Source organism: Cryptomeria japonica, chromosome 10 (genome assembly GCF_030272615.1).
Source record: "Cryptomeria japonica chromosome 10, Sugi_1.0, whole genome shotgun sequence".
In the NCBI taxonomy this organism is placed as follows: Eukaryota; Viridiplantae; Streptophyta; class Pinopsida; order Cupressales; family Cupressaceae; genus Cryptomeria; species Cryptomeria japonica.
Window position 1 is genome coordinate 761,266,029 of NC_081414.1, and position 19,728 is coordinate 761,285,756.

At 35.6% G+C, this 19,728-nt stretch overlaps 1 protein-coding gene across 2 annotated transcripts in view; it reads right to left on the minus strand.

Annotated features, from left to right (window-relative positions):
* Nucleotides 1-993: 993 nt before the first annotated feature.
* Nucleotides 994-19,728, minus strand: part of LOC131030720 (apyrase 2) — a 50,563-nt gene continuing 31,828 nt past the window's right edge. Inside the window, exons 1-9 of one of the 2 annotated variants that reach the window (XM_057961613.2) lie at nt 13,790-14,582; nt 9,262-9,390; nt 9,068-9,124; nt 8,751-8,843; nt 6,779-6,984; nt 6,323-6,414; nt 1,891-2,102; nt 1,555-1,744; nt 994-1,446 (exon numbers count right to left, since the gene is read on the minus strand). In XM_057961613.2, coding sequence (XP_057817596.1) covers nt 1,340-1,446; nt 1,555-1,744; nt 1,891-2,102; nt 6,323-6,414; nt 6,779-6,984; nt 8,751-8,843; nt 9,068-9,124; nt 9,262-9,390; nt 13,790-14,107 — 1,404 coding nt within the window. In that variant the 5' untranslated portion in view covers nt 14,108-14,582 and the 3' untranslated portion in view covers nt 994-1,339. Of the gene's footprint in view, nt 1,447-1,554; nt 1,745-1,890; nt 2,103-6,322; nt 6,415-6,778; nt 6,985-8,750; nt 8,844-9,067; nt 9,125-9,261; nt 9,391-13,789; nt 14,583-19,728 lie in introns of those variants that run through there. The other variant, XM_057961614.2, reaches the window with a different exon arrangement.

Sequence of the window (19,728 nt, forward strand, 5' to 3'; positions counted from 1 at the left end):
TCTTTTCTATACATTTCTATCGTTGAAGTAAAGCGAAAACAAAATCATCTCTGGATGATCTTTAAAATTCCAAGACTTCCATCAAAACAAAATGTAAGCATTGGCATCAGCCAAGCAGAAAAAAAAATGGCATTGAATGAAATAAAACAGTGAGTCCAACTACAATATGGGAAAATGATGGTCTGTGACGACCCTTTGAAGTCTGCTTTACACTACTTGGCAGGAAGTTACTGGAGCTTATGAGACCCTGATTGTGTGCGTGTTAACACTACTCAATAATTTATGAATAGGGACAATTCGAACAATTTGTTGTTCAACAAATAGATTCTTGGAGATTGCTTCTTTAAAGAACAAATTAACAATGCCAGACCACATCAGAAAGATGGGCAATAGAGAAACATAAAGTTCTGCTATGGCTACAAAGCAAGGTCTTTCTCCTTTTTATGACATATAAGGTTAAGAGGTCTCTTATCTCAATTTGGTTGAAAGAAATAAAAAGAGAACCTGGAGAGCTAATAAAACTCCTCCCAAAATATTTAGATGGCTTAAATTACTTCAAAACTGATATGGTCAGGAATGAATTGTAAACTATCCTCGGCATCAAGCCGTTTGGAAAAGAAAAATACTTTGATGATGAGGGATAATGCTCTCCAGTTCAGCTTGGAAAGCTTTTTTACGAAAAATTGACAATGCCTAGCTCTCTTGATGCTTGGGAGGAAGCGGATCACAAGTTATAACGTATATGTTTAGTACTTTTGTCTGCAGGGAAGCAATAATAGAGATGTGTGTGCATGTGTACATATGAAAATACAATCGTGTACATCTCTGCCAATACTTGCCCCAAAAATATTTGCCAGCATCCAGTGCCTTAGTTTACCCTGCTTTCACCAACACTTTGGTCTGCCACAGATGTGTGCGTGTGTGTGTGTGTACACAAATGATTCTGCAGAAAATCTTTATGACAGACAATCAATTCCAGTTTACAATCAAATATGTTGCACAATACCGAAGACAAGCTTTATGCCTTGCAAGCTTTGGAATTAAATAGATTAGAAAATACATGAGGTTTATCGAATTGTTTGGTAGGGCTCAATCTTGCTAACCAGCTAGTACAAATTGTTAGAAGAATGACTGAAATGGTCATGTATCAGACCTATCTTTGGCATATTGATTTGAATGAATATGATATGGAAGATTTGAATGAATATGATATGGAAACTGACATCACAGTAATAATGTCATTGTGTAGCTCAAAATTTGGGGGAAAGGATGTTTTGCTAGAAACTTGATGAGTGCTTTTAATTGCTCTGAGTAATTCGAGCATAATGCCATACATCAATCAGGAAACAAGTTCAATAGCACTACCAAGTGGCCATGCAGCTTCAACTAGGGAATTCTTGTACTTCACTTGTTTCACCAGAGTAATTTCATGTGCAGGACTAAGATCTGCAAATGAAAACAGGAGACAAATAAATAAGTTCAAACGAGACTTCCACATATTGAATTACCAAATAAGTTTCTCGATTGAAAACAATAAAAACATTAAAATCTTACCGAATCCATCAGTGAGCAGAGCATACTGGTATGCGAGGTCCATACAAAGATAGGGCAATTGAATTGGATCTACATTAGGGAATTTTTTCCCCGCATTTTCATAACTACTACTGCAAGCCTTTTTGGCTGCTTTCTTAAAATCTTCAGGTTTTACCTTTGCCACTGGTGCACTTGAATCAACAAAACCAGCCTGAAAATACAAACATATAAGGCACTGTAATAAATAGCTGCCTTAAGTATTCTAGATTTAGTGTACTTGAACACCTACAGACATCTTGGGTGAGATAATAGCTTTCAGATATATTGAATGAGAAACAATTTGAAGGATAATGTTACCTCTGCAGCCCTATCAAAGAAAAAAGATGCTACGAACAGATTCTTCTGTCCATCCCCCCCACCACCATTCCAGACACCTCCAAAGGTACATTTCATGTGGGTGCATGCTTGATCATGTTTTAGCGCATCAATAACAACCTTGTGGCATTCATTGAAATCAGCTGTAGATGTTGCTGATGCCTTGTATGTGGATCCACCATAAGTATAGGAACCTGTAAAATACATCTATTCAACCATTATACATGAAAATTTACAGAGCTATATATTCATTATGATTCTTAATTTGTAATAAAAACAGTTTCATGCAGTTCCTAAATCTAATTTTGACTGATTTGCATTGGATTTAAAAGCAATAAACTTAATCAGATGGAATACTCATGAAAATATTCGTGCAATTTATTAAAAGAGTATTATCAACTAGAACAGATATCTTGCTGAAACTTTGCACAGTTAATTATTGACTTCCTTAAAACTTATCGCCTAGAGAAGCTTATTTGATAAACATGTGGGTGTCATATGCACTAAGAAATCAAAATCTTCACTTGAAGGTTGCATTTAAGAGTACAAATAAAATAGTATTACAGCAGTCTTTGTCAAGCCCAATTTCATCTATTTCATTAGTCCTTATGTATTGTTCAAAGTTCAAACTATACTCCCCTGTTTATTATGTCTCTATCTGTAACAAGTAACTTCAAAAGTTAAGTATTTAGCCCTATGGTATATATAAGTTTTTCAACTTTTTCCTACATATGAATTTCTCCATTTGGAATGCTGATTTCCATCTCTCCAATTCTATACCACCATGACAATGGTAATCAAAACCTTGACATAGTCTGCATCTAGTTTTCCACAACTCTAGAGTCTATATCAATGCATCTCTATACCCAACACATTTTAACCAACTTTGTAATACAATGTTCGTTTTCATGATTGTTCCTAGATGCTAAATTGCATTTTCAGTTGCACTTGGCATGAATAAAAGTAAAAGAACCACTCATCTCTACAGCCCCCTGGGCATTCCTGGGATTCATTTGTTTCTTTCCAATGCCCAACTAAAATTTAAAAACAAAACTTCTTTAATCACAGTTTAGCAACAAGGATCTGCAAACCCTAAATGAGCCTTACACACTGCTATCAAAATGATATATAAAATTTGGATCTTGGATCTTGGTGGTGTAGGAGCACCCATGGCGTAAGGAGAATATATGGTCAAATTCATCATTTGAAATATAATTTATATTTGAAGGTCATTTATAATGTATTTGAATCCATTTGGAATGATTTGTAAGACTTGGAAGCCTAAAAATGTAAGCAAGTCCTAATTATGTCCTAGTTGTCCATATAGGCCCTTATAGGTCAAGATGGTCAAAATTGTATAAAAGGCCATGAGAAGGCTATCAAGTATGTAAAAGGTATTAAATAGATTATTTGGACATGTTTATGAGGTTTTTACAATTTGGAGAGTCATTAGGAAAAAGTGTCAAAGTTGCAAGAAAATTGCAAAAGTGCAACATTTGCAAAAATGTAAAAGTGCAATAATTGCACATAAAGTTGTAAAAGGGAAGATGAAGGGTCATAAAGGTAGTTGGATGGTTTATAACTACCAAAGAGTCTATAAATATGTTGTATTGGTCGAACCAAATCATGATTGGAAGAATAGAGAAGAAAGGAGAACATTTTGAATACATTTTGGTGCATTCTACTATTGTTATTTTGGTTGGCTTTCCAGTTTTTGTGTTGGTTCCAGGCCTTGTACGACCATGTATGGCCTGGAAACCTTTGTATATGTATAATGGATAGTTAGATATGTCAATTACCTTTCTTTTCCTTTTTTGTTTGGAGTTATTATGTTTAGAAATGAAGAAGATATGGAAGTTTTGGTGAAAGTTGTTAATTGCAGATTTGATACTTCCTGAGAACAGTCACATTGCAACGTATGGTATGAACTCATATGATATTATTAAGACCTCTAAATAGACTTATTGGAAAGATATGTGAATCATCTTTCTTTTCCCTTTGGTTTGAGGCATTTTTGTTTATATTTGTGGAAGTTATGAAGATTTTGGTGAAAACTGGTTTTAAACTGTCTTAAATGGAGTTGTTGGAAAGAGTTTGTACTTATCTTGTGATTTCACCATTGGAAAAATTAATGAATTGAATATTATGAAAGTAGACTCAGAGGGCTTTTATTTGAGTATGGTATTGTTTTAGTTTGGTTAAGTATTTGTTGTGAAATATGATGCCTTAGCAGGCAGCAAGCATACATTTTCCAGATTTATGACAGTCAAAATTGGTCTCGGTGCAGAGATGATAACTTTTTATTGCACCGTTGGATCGTTCTCAATTTTGGATATGGTTTTAGAAACCTAGTTTTCTACAGCCTCACCGAAGCGATCTTCCAAATATGCTCAGGTTTTAAAGTTATTAATAACTGAGTGCGGGTATATCAAACTGTCATTAACCGGGACAGCATAATGCATTGTTCTGGTCTTGATTAATGTTCAAAGGGTTGTAAAATGATATGATGGATTTGATATTGTATTGGTTGGTTGATATTAATATTGTTTTGGACTGTAGAATAATGATTATGATCAGATTATGCCTCTAATACAAGTGAAGATGTTGTGTTGAGATTGAAACTCCATGTTGATTTGGGGTTCTTGAAGGGTTTTTCATGATGCTCCGCATCACTTGGATCTTGGAAAAACTATTATTGCGCCTTTAACTTTACCAAGGATTCACTTCCCTTATGAGGACACCTGGTAGAAATCGTTAGTGATATGTATGTGGGGGCATTGTGTACTTGACCCAAATCCAACCCAAAGCATACATTTCAACCTTGAGTCTACAGAGGATATGCCATCTTTGTCTTTCTCCACAAGATGTCTCCAGGATGTTCAGTAAAACATGAAGCTCTTGGACTCTCTCTCATAATAAACAATAACTCTCTATGGATCAGATATTTGTGTTCCTAGTCTTGGACACACAGATGAAGCTCATATTTAAAGGTTTCAAGCTATCATGCTACAGAGGATTATCAAAGCTATTGCGAACATAGAATTTGAGGCCTACAAATACTTTTTAGTTTGCTACTTACCTATACATGTAATAGCTAATACATGATGAGAAATAGTTCTTGGGCAGCACAATGTTCATTCTTGACTGTTCGGTCCTCATAGAGATAACTATAAGCACCCTTAGATCAACCACCAAAGACATTGTTGATATGCTGAGGTTTGTTTGCCTCTATTGGATGCATTCCATTATACAGAACCTCTTTTAATGCCCTTCTCCTTCAGCAAATACGGGAGAATTCAATGCTGTTGTCCAGGATGACTCTGAGCTTCATTGAGATCTTTTTGACTGAGTTGTTAAGCCTATTACAACTCACATGAACTTTAAATTAACCAGTTTCTCTGGATTTCTGATGGCCTTGTTACCTGACCAGGCCATAATCACACCATTGTAGATTCCAGATATCTATATCAGATCCAAGTATGTACTTGCCAATTAAGAGATGAGATAAACCATCAAATTGCACAAGAAGATCAAATGTGCATGCTTTGTTTCTTTCAGGAGATGGGAAAAGAAGATCATACCATTCTTTCTCTATAACAAGGTATAGTTGGTTATATACAAGCATCACACTGTGTATGGTGTCTCCATTAGGTGATTCAGATCTGTTTTATCTCCCATGAACATGAATGTTCTCTAGAAAAATCTTTCAATACTGCTATTGATTCAAATTATATAAAACAATGGGGATCTCTCTCTCCTTGTATTCTTTAAATATCCTGATTGGATATGTCTCTCTTTAGTCTTTAGGGTGATAGTTTTCAAACAAATCACCCAGCTCTCTCACCACTATGTTTCAAACAAATCACCCAGTTCTCTCACCACATCCCTATTTCATCACCATCCCAAGCATAATCCCAAGTGCCCTACAATAGGTTATGATTCTCAGCATAATTGTTTCAATTTACAAAAATGTAAAACACTGCTAATTGACTTGGTTACAAGGGAACAGATGTACCTTTATCTCCCTTCAGAAAACATTACTTTGAGTTTGATTTTATTGAGGACTCTCCCCTTTCAATCTAAACCATTGTTAAATGGATATTCCTCAAGAGATATTTAAAAAATTTCCTCTTCATAAAGCGATATCATAAAAGATTTATAAAATTATCTTAAACCAAAGGATCCTAAAAGTGAACGGTATCTGAAATGCATATTATGAGATCCTCAAAAGTAGTAACATTTATTTCATGAGAAGATCAAAATAAATAATGACTAGTAACACAAACATTAACAATTTCACACTTAGCATAAACAAGGAAGAAATACAAAAACAAACTTTCAGCAAATATTTCATATTGATTTAAAAACAAGTCCTTTGGGACCTTTAGGCCTTTGGGAAGTATTTTATGATTACCTTGATAACCCTTTAAAATGCAAGGGGAATTTCCATTCCCTGTGACTTTCAGAATTTCAACACGAGCTGCCAACAGACCGTAATGTAAATAGCTGCAATTGAAAAGCATAACACCACAAACTGCAATTTATTTCTGGTCTTGACGTTAAATAAAGGAGATTTAAACCAAAACAATGCAATGCGATCTAGACCAAAACAATGCAATGCACATGCTTTCTTGCATCCATAAATGCCCATTTTTAAGATATACAGGTACTAATTCTAAAAACAACACTAACTCGCTTCATGGAACTGAGAAAAACAATCAGTGATGTCAAGGATAAACCAACAAATGAAATTTATGAAGATTTACCAAAGTATCAAAAAAAAAAACAGATGATCATCTATTATGTTGATTGTTCTCACCATTTCTTCTACTTAATATGATTCAGAAATTCTAGAAAGAGTTGAGAATACCTATGAACATAAAGATGGTATCTTTTACCCTTGAGGGTCAATTCCTTTATATATGAATCTTCTCCTTTAGGGGGCTTTGGTGCATTTTTGACATCGTCGTCTGAGACTGCATATGCCATCTGAACGGAACCACCTCCAAGGTCAACAATTCCAACTGTATCTGAATAGTCGTTACCTATGTTTCCTAGCAGGTAGTTTATAGTAACCTACACCACAAACAAACATCAAGTAACTTAGTAGCTCAAAGTTTTACTGACCATCTAAATAACAAAAACTAAGAATATATGAACGAATGAAGAAATAGCAAAACCCAGATATAATTATTTAGCCACAAAAATTTCCCTATTATCACATCTTCATAGGTAACAACCTGTACCAACACTAAATGCCTCAACATCTAAAATCAAAAGATCACTACGCAATGCAGGAAAAAACATCCAGAATATTCTTTCGGAAATTTTATCACTCCAACACAACAAGACATTTCAATATTACCCTATAAAATATAAATTGGTTATGAGCAGATGTTTAAAAATACGAAGATAAGATGATTGTAACGAAGGGTCTAAGATTATTTAAGACTAAAAATATCAAAAAGAATATGGAGGCTTTACTACTTATCACAACCATGTGGTATGAAGATGACGGCAAATTTATTGAAAATTCTATCAAAAAAAAAAAAATCACATGGTGTCAACACTTACATAATCAGGACAGCATAGGGATATACCAAGAAATGCTCATATTGTGGCTTCTCTAGTATGCTGTAGCAGATTGGTTTGACCACTGACAGCTTTATCATAATATGCACGAATCAGACGGTTCTTTTTCCCCATCTACTACTGCAGATAGTATTTAGCCCGTACTACCTTGGTTTCAGATTGTGCACATAAAGTTACTCAATTGAAAACAAATACCAATCAAAGGTCATAAGAAGTAACAAAAGACAATGTCAATGACATCTCACACATGCAATCACAAAGCTTACAATGAACAAAATCAGACATATGATGCAACAGAAGATATGCCCCACACTGCAGATTGAATCCTAATATCAAGAAACCATACACTACCATCCCATGAATTTGTCTCAGAAAGTTCAATCTCTTGCATTTGTGCTATCAAAGGATGAACCGCTGTTTTAATTGTCCAATATCGTATTACAAGAGACAGGACCTTTGCATTGGCATATATTCTAGGAGAATAGCCTCAAAGCATATGGATATCTTCCTTTCTCATGCATTTCTTAGAAGCACTAAAGTATAAAACTTTTTAGTGAACCTGCTTCCCAAATATTTTGTATAATATTTAATGAAGATGTTAAAGTAAGGAAGAGCATACACTCTATCTAATCAACCACACAAAGCATACAAAGAAAGTTATTACACCATAAAATCTTACTGGCATGGAAAATAACACATCCATCCATGCTCCATACAGATAACCACATATACTTGTTGTAAATCTTCTAACATAACATGTACCAGGAAGTTTGACAAAAGTCAAGGACATCTTTCTTCCACGGAGAGCTCACATGCATACACGCCCTATCCTACATGCATATTCCTGTTGCAATCACACTAAATTGCCAATAAAGACAGCACAAAGAACTGAAGAAGGTATAGAAAGGGTAGAATACATTTGCAGATAATAGGGTCATACCTAACACATTACTTTTTGATTAAAGAGGAATGTAAAGACACTGTGATTCCAAGGATTTATAAAATGACATGACTTACGTAGATGATGTTTAATAGTGCTTGACTAGTTTATGCTTATAGGTCTGGATGGATTGTTGGTTACAATTACATATGATTCTATATTTTTCTATGTTTATCTCATGTGCATTTCAGGTTTCATTTATGTATCTTTCTTGAAACTAAGAGCAAAATGTTGTAGAACGGCTAACAGTAATATATGATCATCTCCAAAAGGGAAGATCTATCAATAAGGCAGATAAGTAGAAGTATACCCATTGAAACGATCCTTCTTGAGCTCCATCTAAAACAGTAACCCACTCTGGTTTAAATTCCAATGAGCTTTTGTCAGTCAAAAAATCCTTCACCTGCAGTTAAAATAATACTCGAAGAATTGTAAAGTGCTTCAAATTTATATTTGAGTGAACATGAAATATTAACAACCTGAAAGGCACAAGAATAATTTTGATGAGCTTTTTCATAATAGTCTTGTTAAAATCACAAACTGACAATACATGCAGAAAGTAACTTTGTTGACTTATGAAAAGAAATCATTTTTTACTGTATGGTGCATGCAGGCAGAAATGCTTACCTCTTGTAGAATTTTGTCAGCAGAGTCACCAGGCAATTGTCTTAAACCTGCTGTTGCCTGAAATATATATATAAATGAAATTAGGCTTTTCTTTGAACTATTACACTAGTGAGGATTAATCTAACTTTACAAATCACTTCATCAATTTGCATAAAAGACAATCTAGAGTTAGACTGTAGAAAGGCTGCCTTTACCCCAACTCTAACAGGTGTACTCTTGAGCAGTGTTTCAGGCACAACTGCCTCAGCTGCCTCTAAAAGGGATTTCAGAGAATTTGCAGCCTCCTTTGGATTTGCTGCATAGGCACTCAAACCAGGCTTTTTCTGCAATTCAAACACAAGAATTCACAAGAATGAAAACACAAACATGCTAATTGGCTAAAATGATGTTAAATTTTCATTATGTATTAAACAATTACTTTTACAAATGCCAGTTTCCTAGAGCACAGGAAGAGTTGCCAAGATGCAAATTGTACTGAATTTTGGGTTAATAGTACACTTAGACACTACATAGACTATATAGATATAAGTACAGATCACATCAATAGTTTTGTTTTGCAACCTTATGTTTGAATGACACATACAGAAGATCATACAACTCAAATGTTTATGCCAGAAGGCAGTCACATGGCATGAACTTACAATCCACATTCTCAAAATTGTTGACATAACTTACTCAGGATGCATGATAGATAACTTAAAGAAAATGCACAAATAGCTAAAGACATACGAGAGATATACCACCAAAACTGGTAGGTTTACAGTCTCAATTAGCACAATAGATAAGATTAACGGGCCATTATGAAGGCTTGTGCTTGCTGGACAAATACATGTGAAATGCTAAATACTGATAACTAACTGTAATTAATGAATTTTTGCACGAGTAAACCTCATTTTTTTCTCCCTGCTTAAAGGGCATTATTCTATGAATATATTGGAATCTCCTGTAGCTTCCTAGATGATATAAAAATAAATCTGGCAAATTATAGAGTAAATGCAGTCCACAAACAGTGATGATGTAGTATCAAGATGGATAAATTTTAAATGTAAAAGGAGAAGATTTGAATCAGATGGGAATCATATATACTGGAGAGCAATATGCATTTTCAAGACCAAGTGGACTCTTATAATAAAATTCATGATCCAGAAATTGATGACCTGCATGTAAAATCTTCATCCTAGGGAGCTAGCAATGTAAAGGCAGGAGGTTTTCTCCAAGGCGTAGAAATCCCATCACATGTAGAGTTGTCACATGTTAATCTGCCAGGTATCCTCTCTCTTTATGTAGGCAATGGATCAGTAGGAGAAGTTGAAGTTCAAGCCATTAGGCCTCTAAACAGGGACTCAAAAACTGTGGTTGTGGAACTATCAAGTGCAGACCTGAATTTAGCTCTGAAGCAGCTAATATAAGCCCCTTGCACAAAAGAAACTGAATATGCATAAACAACCCATAAAATGAGCAACGTGCAAGTAATATTGTTATGTTTACTCTCTTCATTGACATTGATTAAATAGATGTAAGTGATGAAGGTGAGTGCTGGCTGGATGAAGGCTTAAGCTTATTAATATATTTTGGTCTTGAAAATGCTTATAGACAATGTTTAAGCATGGGATTGGTCCCCCCCACCACCGCAAAGGGGGGCCTTCCCCAAGATGGCCCTAGAGCACAGTTAACATCCTGGGGAATAGTATCCTCAAGGGGGTGAAGTGGGGAGAAAGGCAAGGCAGCGTGGGGCATGGAAGGGCTCTCTGGAGTTAAAAACATTGCAAAATGACATCCCAGAGACTGCTATTGTCTTCCCACAGAAAATGTATTATAATGATTCTAAAACATATTTTAAAGAAAAATAGTAAATTGTACAAGTTTATTGGATTAACAATAAAAAGACAATCAAAGTGAATGCTACCGAAAATTGTAGTTTGTTTTAAAATGCATATTGCACATGGTATTGTGGGGGCATATGATGATTATTTAAAACTCCTGTTGGAGGACTCACAAATTTCTGTTGACGCCATCTCAACCTAGATGCAGAGATCTTCCAATATAAGTGGTGTTCAATTTGAACTAGGCAGTGATTGTGTTCTTGAATAGTGCTAATATCTCATTTAACATTTAAAATCTCATAATTTCCATTAGATTAGGATTGATAACTTAGCAACGATTTCAATTGCTTTAATGATTAATACCAAAACATCTTTTCACCTTGGACACATCTACCATTTTGACCTTGAGGGACTGTGGCAAGATCTTAACTTGGACCCAAAATGACAAAATAAATTCATTTGAACTAAAGTCAATAATATAATCAACTTCATTATTTTATTATTTAATAATTGACAAGAAAGTGGGTTTCAACTTGTACAAATCTTCTGTTTGATTCTTAAAGAGTCATGCGAAGATTATATCATGCAATCAAAATGTCACTATTTCAGTGAGATCGGAGATAATAACCTAGAAACAATTTCAATTGTTATTATTATTAACTGAATAATGTGTTTCACAGTGAACAATAAAACTATCTAATTATTGAAGACTTTTGACAAGATCTCATTTTGCACTCAGAACAAACAATTTTGGAATGTTAATTTTGATACCTTGCAAAGTTGCAAACATTTCATTCTTTTTACAATTGCTTACAATATGGATTCACCTTGAAAAGGAGTTTCAATCATAAACATAAGCTTTTCACAGTTTGTTAAAATGATTGAAATGTTTCTGAAATCAATTGTGTGAGTTTTGTTTGCATCGACATTTAAGATCACATTCCATAATCTACAATCACAATGAGGAAATGTAATAAAATGGACTGATTCTTGAGTGTCATAACGAGATCTCATCTCAGATCAGATTGAAAAACAAACAGAAAACACTGAGAAGGGGAGCGATGAATCATTGTTTTAACACAATTAACAACTTAAACAAAAATTAAAAGCTTGAAACTAGAGAGACTGAGACACAGATATTTATCTCATGGAAAACCCAACAGGGTAAAAAACAACAGTTCTCACTAACAAAAATGGGCTCCAACCCAGTTACATCAAAGAGCACCCACTCTTACTGCCTAAGGCTTCAACCTTTACAAACAAATTTTTAAAAATGAAACACACTGGTAAGCTCAGTGTTTTATACTGAAATGTATAAAAGTCATAACAGCAACGAACTCAATGAAAGACGCATTCCACAAATCAGAACTTGTACAAGAACTTAAGACTGATTAAATTATCTGCTCATTTCTTTCTCTAATTACCAAAGACCTGAACATTAAGAAATATAACTGGAAAACTTGGTCTCAGTATGACAGCATTTAAACAAAGGACAAGACAGCGGCTGTTGTGCACATAGTTGTTTCTGAGAACACTTGCAGACAGACATAACTTCTTCCACACCAACTCTCCCCACACTTCCTTTACACACAGGTTCAAAAATTGATCACTATTCAGCAGCAACAAAAGGAATAATCAGAAGAACGTATTGATCATTATGCCTTAAGAATTTGACTCAGAAATCTGATCATATCATGAAGAATCCAATGCCACGTTCAAGATACAAGTCATGCCTCTGTAGAAGACTAGCAGCACATACAAAACTCTGCCTTAAAAAATTGAGACTAATGACTGATGAAACGTCCAACATGTACTCCTTACGCTTCAGCACTCTTTGCCTTAATAATGCTTTCAGAATTTTACGACACTCCCAAAACTTCATGAAGCGATAATCACCCTACACACACACACTCAACAATAGATGAAAAAACACGCCCAGCTATCAAGAAGAAAATGCAAGATACTCATCTTCCTATATCACGACCTTAGCATCAGTTACAAACGCCCAACCACCAAATGAAGAGCACACAAATCGAGAGGAGAGAAAAAAACGTCTCTGTGCAGCACTCTGAACACGCACAGGATACTTGGCCAACAAACACAGCAAACATCATATTAACAGAAAAAACGTCTTCTAACACATTTGCCAACTGTCAATCATCTGGGAAAGCTTTGCCAGAAATGCAGAGAAAGCAAACAGTCATAAAAAAATCTTGATCTGCAAATACTGAAAATATGATTCCACCTGGTCTTGCACAAACAGTGTAACTGCCCTGACAAGATGAAGAATAAACGGTTCTAAACACACCACCCAAACAGAACAACTGAAAACGCAGAGGAATTTCAGACATCTCTGCCATTACAAACCGACACAAATAAACTGAAATGGTATTGCCACATGGAATCATACGAACTAGGAGAAAAGATACCGACACTTGGAGTCATACGAACTGCAAGAACAAACTGAGCAAAAAGATCTCAGATCAAAGAGCATTGGAAACATGCTGACATAAAAACAACGCTCAGCTGAGGGATGTCAAAAAGCATCAATGACAAAATATTGTCTACACAGATCACATTCTGTGATACAATATCAAGATGAGGAAATTTTTTTCCTATATTGATAACAACAAGGGCTGAAGAGTGAGCGTTGAAACAAGATCTCATCTCACACTCAGAAGGTCCCATCTGTTCCTGCTAGAGGTGATAACACCTAAACACTTTCATTATCTTTTTAAGATTTTAAATGAAATGGGATTCACATTGCAGTGTTGAGCAGTTCAAATCCCAGTCAGTCAATGCGTAACCATAACACGTATCAAAGCCTGATTTGTTCCATTTATACTAAAAAATAAATTTTCAAAGCCTAAGTTGTTCCAACCATACTAAGCAAACTTACTTGCACAAATAATTCGAGGCCGTTTCCAATTGGCATGAGCTTGAGATTGTGGTCAAAACAGTAAACATGGACTCTACTTCCAGAGCTCCCGGCATCAAAAACAACAGCATAGCTCTTGGATCGGGCTGATAACTTTTTCTCGACACTGTGATGATACGTAATTTCCTCTTGAATCATAGGATTCGTTTCAGCAGAAACTCTAGGCATGAGTAACGGCAAAAAACAAATCAACAGAAGAGGAACAGACACCACAAATATCGCGCCCCTGACCCTGTATATCTTCTCCATCAGCGTCTCCTGCTGCATTCTCAAAGTCATCTTCTCCTACTCTAAATCTCCGTCAATTGCCGGATTCAGGCCTTACAGCTCTACACGCGAGCTTGATCGATAGCGTATTCGGCTTTATCTGGCGACGTCGTGAAAGCCTAATAATCCACGTAAGCGACGGCAGGAACATGCTAATAATCCACTTCTCTTTAACATGGTTTTTTTGTTACATTGGGATTAGCAGCTAAAAACCAACGGCTCTGTTTTAGTGTCAGAGCGTAAAGTAAGTAAAAGCATATTCTCGCGGATACACGCAAAACATGCCAGAGGATACACCGAAAAAAAGCATGTTCTCGCGGATACACGAAAAACGTGCCACAGCAGGAATATAATTTGAATCCCCCAATATAAGAATATAATATTTTTTATTGTTTTTTTAAAATATGTTTACGACTCCTGATGTTTCTTCAGGATTCACGTGTTTTAATTCATGATGTTAATATCCAGGCACCTACATGTGCTCACAATTCTAAATAATAGCTTGGAATTCAATATACCTATATCCTCTTCCCTATAGAAATAATTTTTACTTGAAGAGTGATCTTCACCTTGGAGGTTAAAAATAGTTAGATTAATATCTTAGAAATAGTGTATATAACATTTATAGTGCAAATATAATTTAATGTTTTAGGGTTAGGAATGGTGAATATAATTCAATATTTGGATTTTTTCTACCATTAACATTTGTTTATAGAGAATAAGAATAGTGACATGAGCTGTGAGAATTTTTAGTTGAGTAGTAATTTAAAAAGGCAAATTTTTAGGTGAAAAGACATATTTGAAAAGTTTGTAGTTAGAGTTTTTATTACTTCAACTTTTTTTATTGAGAAGGTTTAAAATTTGTAGAGGTGACATCACTAGTGGTTTTTCTCATTCATTTTTGATAAACTTTGACTTCATCCCTAAAACAATAGTATGGTGTCTAAATGACATATTTGTGTACATAAATTGGAATTTGACTAGTCAACAATAACTAATACTTTGGATATTCTAGAGCTGGCGTGCACAATATCAAGGTCCAAATTGGCTATGCACACGACCAAATACGTCATGACTCGGCCTTCTGCTACCCCTCCTTGGATTCCTAAGGATTGGAGGGAAATTAAACATGGTTGCCCCTTTGGCATTAGAGTGTCTATTAAGGACATGTGGAGTTAGTTCATGGCCAAAATAAATAAAAAGTTTTTACATTGGTCCAATCGTTTTCTTTCAATGGCAGGACGTATCCAGGTGGCCAACAAGATTCTTCTTGCTAGCCATGTCTTTAGTTTGTCTTATTGGCTCCCTTCCATGAATTGTTAAAATCAACTTACCCAGCTAGTTAGAAACTCCAATTGGGCCAAATGGGGCAATTAAAAAGGCTCCCTTGCCACCTCCTAGCTACATTATATTCAACCAAAAGATAAACATGGTTTGGGTATCATAGACCCTTTTACACAAGGGATTTGCCTCACTACGAAATGGTTGGTGACAGCGATGGAAGGAAACTCACCATGGAAGTAATTGAATAGACATTGCATTCATACTAGTACAACAAGAGGCCCTTGGAAATCAATCAATTGGCAAGATAAAATTCTTATGGCCCCATTTTTTATAACCAATGGTTCTACCTCTTTTAAGACCATATGGAGAGCTTGACAAATTACTTCCAAAAAACTTGTTTGGTATGACCAGTCTCTTAGACATCCCTGAGTTTTGCAAGGTATTCCATCTAGTGGAATAGACTAATTCAACTTGAAAGTAAGCACTTGGGGCTTATCCAACAAGTCAAAGGTAAAAAACTTTCCAAAATAGGAATCCAAACTTTCAAAGACCTTTCGGAACCCACAAGCTTCAACTGGAAAGCTTGGCAGCTTCTTAAATTCCAATACAACTTGGCCTCGTCTAATAAACAAAGAATAGAGGGTATTCAACAACTTGTGTCCCCACAATTATTTAGTCTCATTTCCATCCTTTGTTATGACAACTTTTGTTGTGATTAGAGATGGACTTCTATGCATAACCTTCATTCTTTCCCCCTCAAGACTATTTAAGACAACTTCTACCACCTCTCACCACTTAAACTCAATTTAGAAATGTTGTTTTAGTAAAGAGTAAATGGAATAAACTCCATCAACAAATATGGATATTGAAGGCCAATGCTCAAGCCCAACTTTTGACTTGGAGGACCCTTCATGTGCAGCTCCCCATTTGTAGTCATCTCACCTTCATCCATCCCTCGCCTCCTTGTCAGTTCTACGCCCAAACTAAGTCCATTATGCATGCTTTTAGATATTGCTACCACTCTAAATAATTGTGGTTTTCTCTTTTCTTCACTCTCCCTACTCTTTTCTCCTTTAGATAGTCTTGGAAAACTGCTCTCTTGGGGTCCTCTAAAGCTCATAATATAATCACTCGAACCTACAGGCAAGTGATCCTTAAGCATCTTTGGGACTTTAGATGTTTGGCCTTGTTCTCCAACACTCATTACCCTACTTCCATTGAGCTTTAACCATTTTGCTCCAACTTGAGTCTCCATATGGTCCACTGACACTCCTTAATAGGCCCCACTTCTGAGATTGTCAATCTCCATAATCTTCGTATTCAACTCCAAAACTTTGAAGACCCTATTGTGATCTCTCAACACCCCTGGAAGAACATGCTACCACCATTTCCCCCATGAATTTTTCCCATTGGTCATTTGTGATTCCTCCAACGAGCTAGAGTTGTTCTTTTTGTTTTGTTGATTGGTTCATGATCTGCTCTTATAGTGGCTACAACTATTTCAAGTCACGCATACTGGGAAGACTGTGGGCTTCGATTTGTATCAATGATTGGCTAACGTGGTTGAGGCTGCTCACTCCTTCAGATTAATAAAATGTGTAATGTTCCTTTTCTAGATTACCTTGTAATTTGCCCTAAATTCACAAATCCAAATGAAACAAGGAACATAATATAGTTAGAGATATAACCCTTACTCATGAATAAAATGAGATAAGTTTGCCTTGGAAACCTACAACCAAGTCCAATAATGATGTAGATATAATTCATAGAATATTTCCATCTTTAGGGCTAAGGAATATATATATACTTATAACACATAACAAATCTAAATGATTACATGGGGGTTCAACCATAATGAGGGCAGAGTTGGGAGACATGATAAGCTGCCCCAAATATCCCCTACCCTAGGCCCATGGGCAGAAATTATATCCCCCTTGGCCTCATGTAGTCCTTGACCATTCTCATGAGGTGGTGTATCCAGTCGTGTTTGTACGTCGCTTCCCTCTATTGTGCCATCCTTCTCTCCTCTTATGATTGAGTATCCCTTCTAGCTCATGTCAACAATTGATCAATATGGGGTTCGTAGGGGAGACATGCAATAGGGTGCCCCTAAACTGACCCTCAACACTCAGCCCAAGGGCGAAAACTATGTCCCCCTTGGCTTCATGCAGTCCTTAATCATTCTCATGAGATGGCATGCCTAGTGAGGTATCCCTCACCGTTCCCCCTCCTTGCATTCCCTACCTTTCCCACAACATGATCAATTATTGCAAAGAAAAATTCACATTATTAAATACATAGATATTTATGTTAAATTCAAATATTCAGATCACAATAATAGGGGCCATTTTCTTGTGCCCTAGTCAGCCCTTTTCTTTTCAAATCACTACCATCACTATTAATAGGGGCTGCGATCAAGGGTCATGACAAAATGAACTTGCTACAACAATATACTCCTGCAGCTCCAGTTCTGATCAAGTCACTATGCAAATACAATCTACTTTTCATGATAAGTGTAGCTTCTTTGACCTGTTATTTGGTGGACTGCTCTTTTGAAATGATCTACTGTTTCAAAACAGCCTCCACAATAATCATTGTATATTTTTAAATTTGGGATTTGAGTTCCTTTTGCCATTCTGTTGTGGTAGTTTTGGACTGAGTACACCATTGCTTCTTTGTCTCAGCCCTTGTGTATGCTGTAGTAATTTTTTTTTCTGCTGTTGCTTGTAAGTTTTTTCTTTCTTCAATAAAAAAAATATATATTTGTGTACGAGGGATGATATTCAGCTTGTGTCATGTCAAAATTTAAATCATTATTCACTAATGGTTTAGACTCGTTAAATATGTTGTTTTTAGTCCTAATTCAAGATAGTAGGTATTGTTCTAAAAGTATTCAACATTGCATGTGTTGGCTTGACTCTTGCTTTCCTAATTTAAATTTAATTATGGACCCAAGCCAACTTGCCTCTTACTAGTCCTTGCTAGTCAACTCAAGCACAAAATATTCAAATGTGTATATGAGGTCTTATGTAAAAGGGCATATCCCTAGTTTATTTTTAGATTTTTATTCAATTTTTTAATTTTATTCTAATCCACTATCTTGGTTTAGGTATCAAACCATTGGTTGGGATTAAAGAATCAGTGGAGAGGAATAAAACCCCATGGTGCTTTGTATTGAGCAAAAGACAGTTTAGTATTTGTTTGGGTTGAATAGAAATAAATGCGAGCCTGTATGACACATTATTGAATAAAGGTGAAATCAACAACTCCACCAACACACTGACTCAAAGAATATAACAAGTTGACATATAAGTGTTTGAATGGCATGTAAAGAAGGTAGAGGGGCAAGAGACACAACATGTGCTTGATCTCCACAACATTGATCTATGCTGATATTGGATTGTTATTGATGTGAATCTGATGTTTAGAGTTAATGAGATAGTAATTTGGTCTGAAAGACAACTGAATGACAAGCGACTATGGCAGCATATGAGGAGGCAAAAGGAATGGTTAACACGCCATCAGATGTGCTCATCACATACACATATTTAATGCATACTTAAAGCTCTTGTTCAAAATCTTGTCAAGGACGATGCATCTATACCATTTAGTTGGAGGACACCCACATAGTGGCAGTTTTGTCATGTCCCCTCTTTGAGATTAAAGGACTTAATCCAACCACCCGGGACTTGCATATTTTACACAAGGGATGCAAAGACATACACGAAAAGGATAATGAGTTCATGCATTAACTAAAGTAACGAAAAAAGCTATATAAACTAATATCAAAGGAAATATAGTCATACAAGAATGCTAATATCAAAGATATCGATTTCTTCATAAAACAGAAATGAGCAGGCAGTGTTACTAAAGGCAGCGATAAAGTAGTGTTTATTAATAATAAACACTAATAAGATCTGACTCACCAGTTATAATGAGCACCTAGCAAAACAGTAATTATAATTACTTTAGGACAGGAACTAAACATTGTTTAAAGCAGACCCATGCATATAGTATGGCCAGCGATTGTGATAAGTAAAACAAAGATTATGATGGCAGTATAAATGCAATGAATTTTATATTCATATTAAAGGCAGCGCTGATATAAAGAACAGAAAAGACAGCGATTAGTTTAAAGAGAGGTTATAAACTAAAGGTGATGTCCTCTGAAAGGATTGTTACTCTTCAAAGAGATGCCTCTCTTCATGGAAGCTTGAGGATATAAAAGAAATCAAGTGGGGAGGAATGAGGGGGAAGGAATTCAGAAATTCAGTAACAACTAATAAATAGAAATCAGATCATCAATCATCAGTCTGGAAATAATAATTATCTCAAAGGGCAGTAACGAA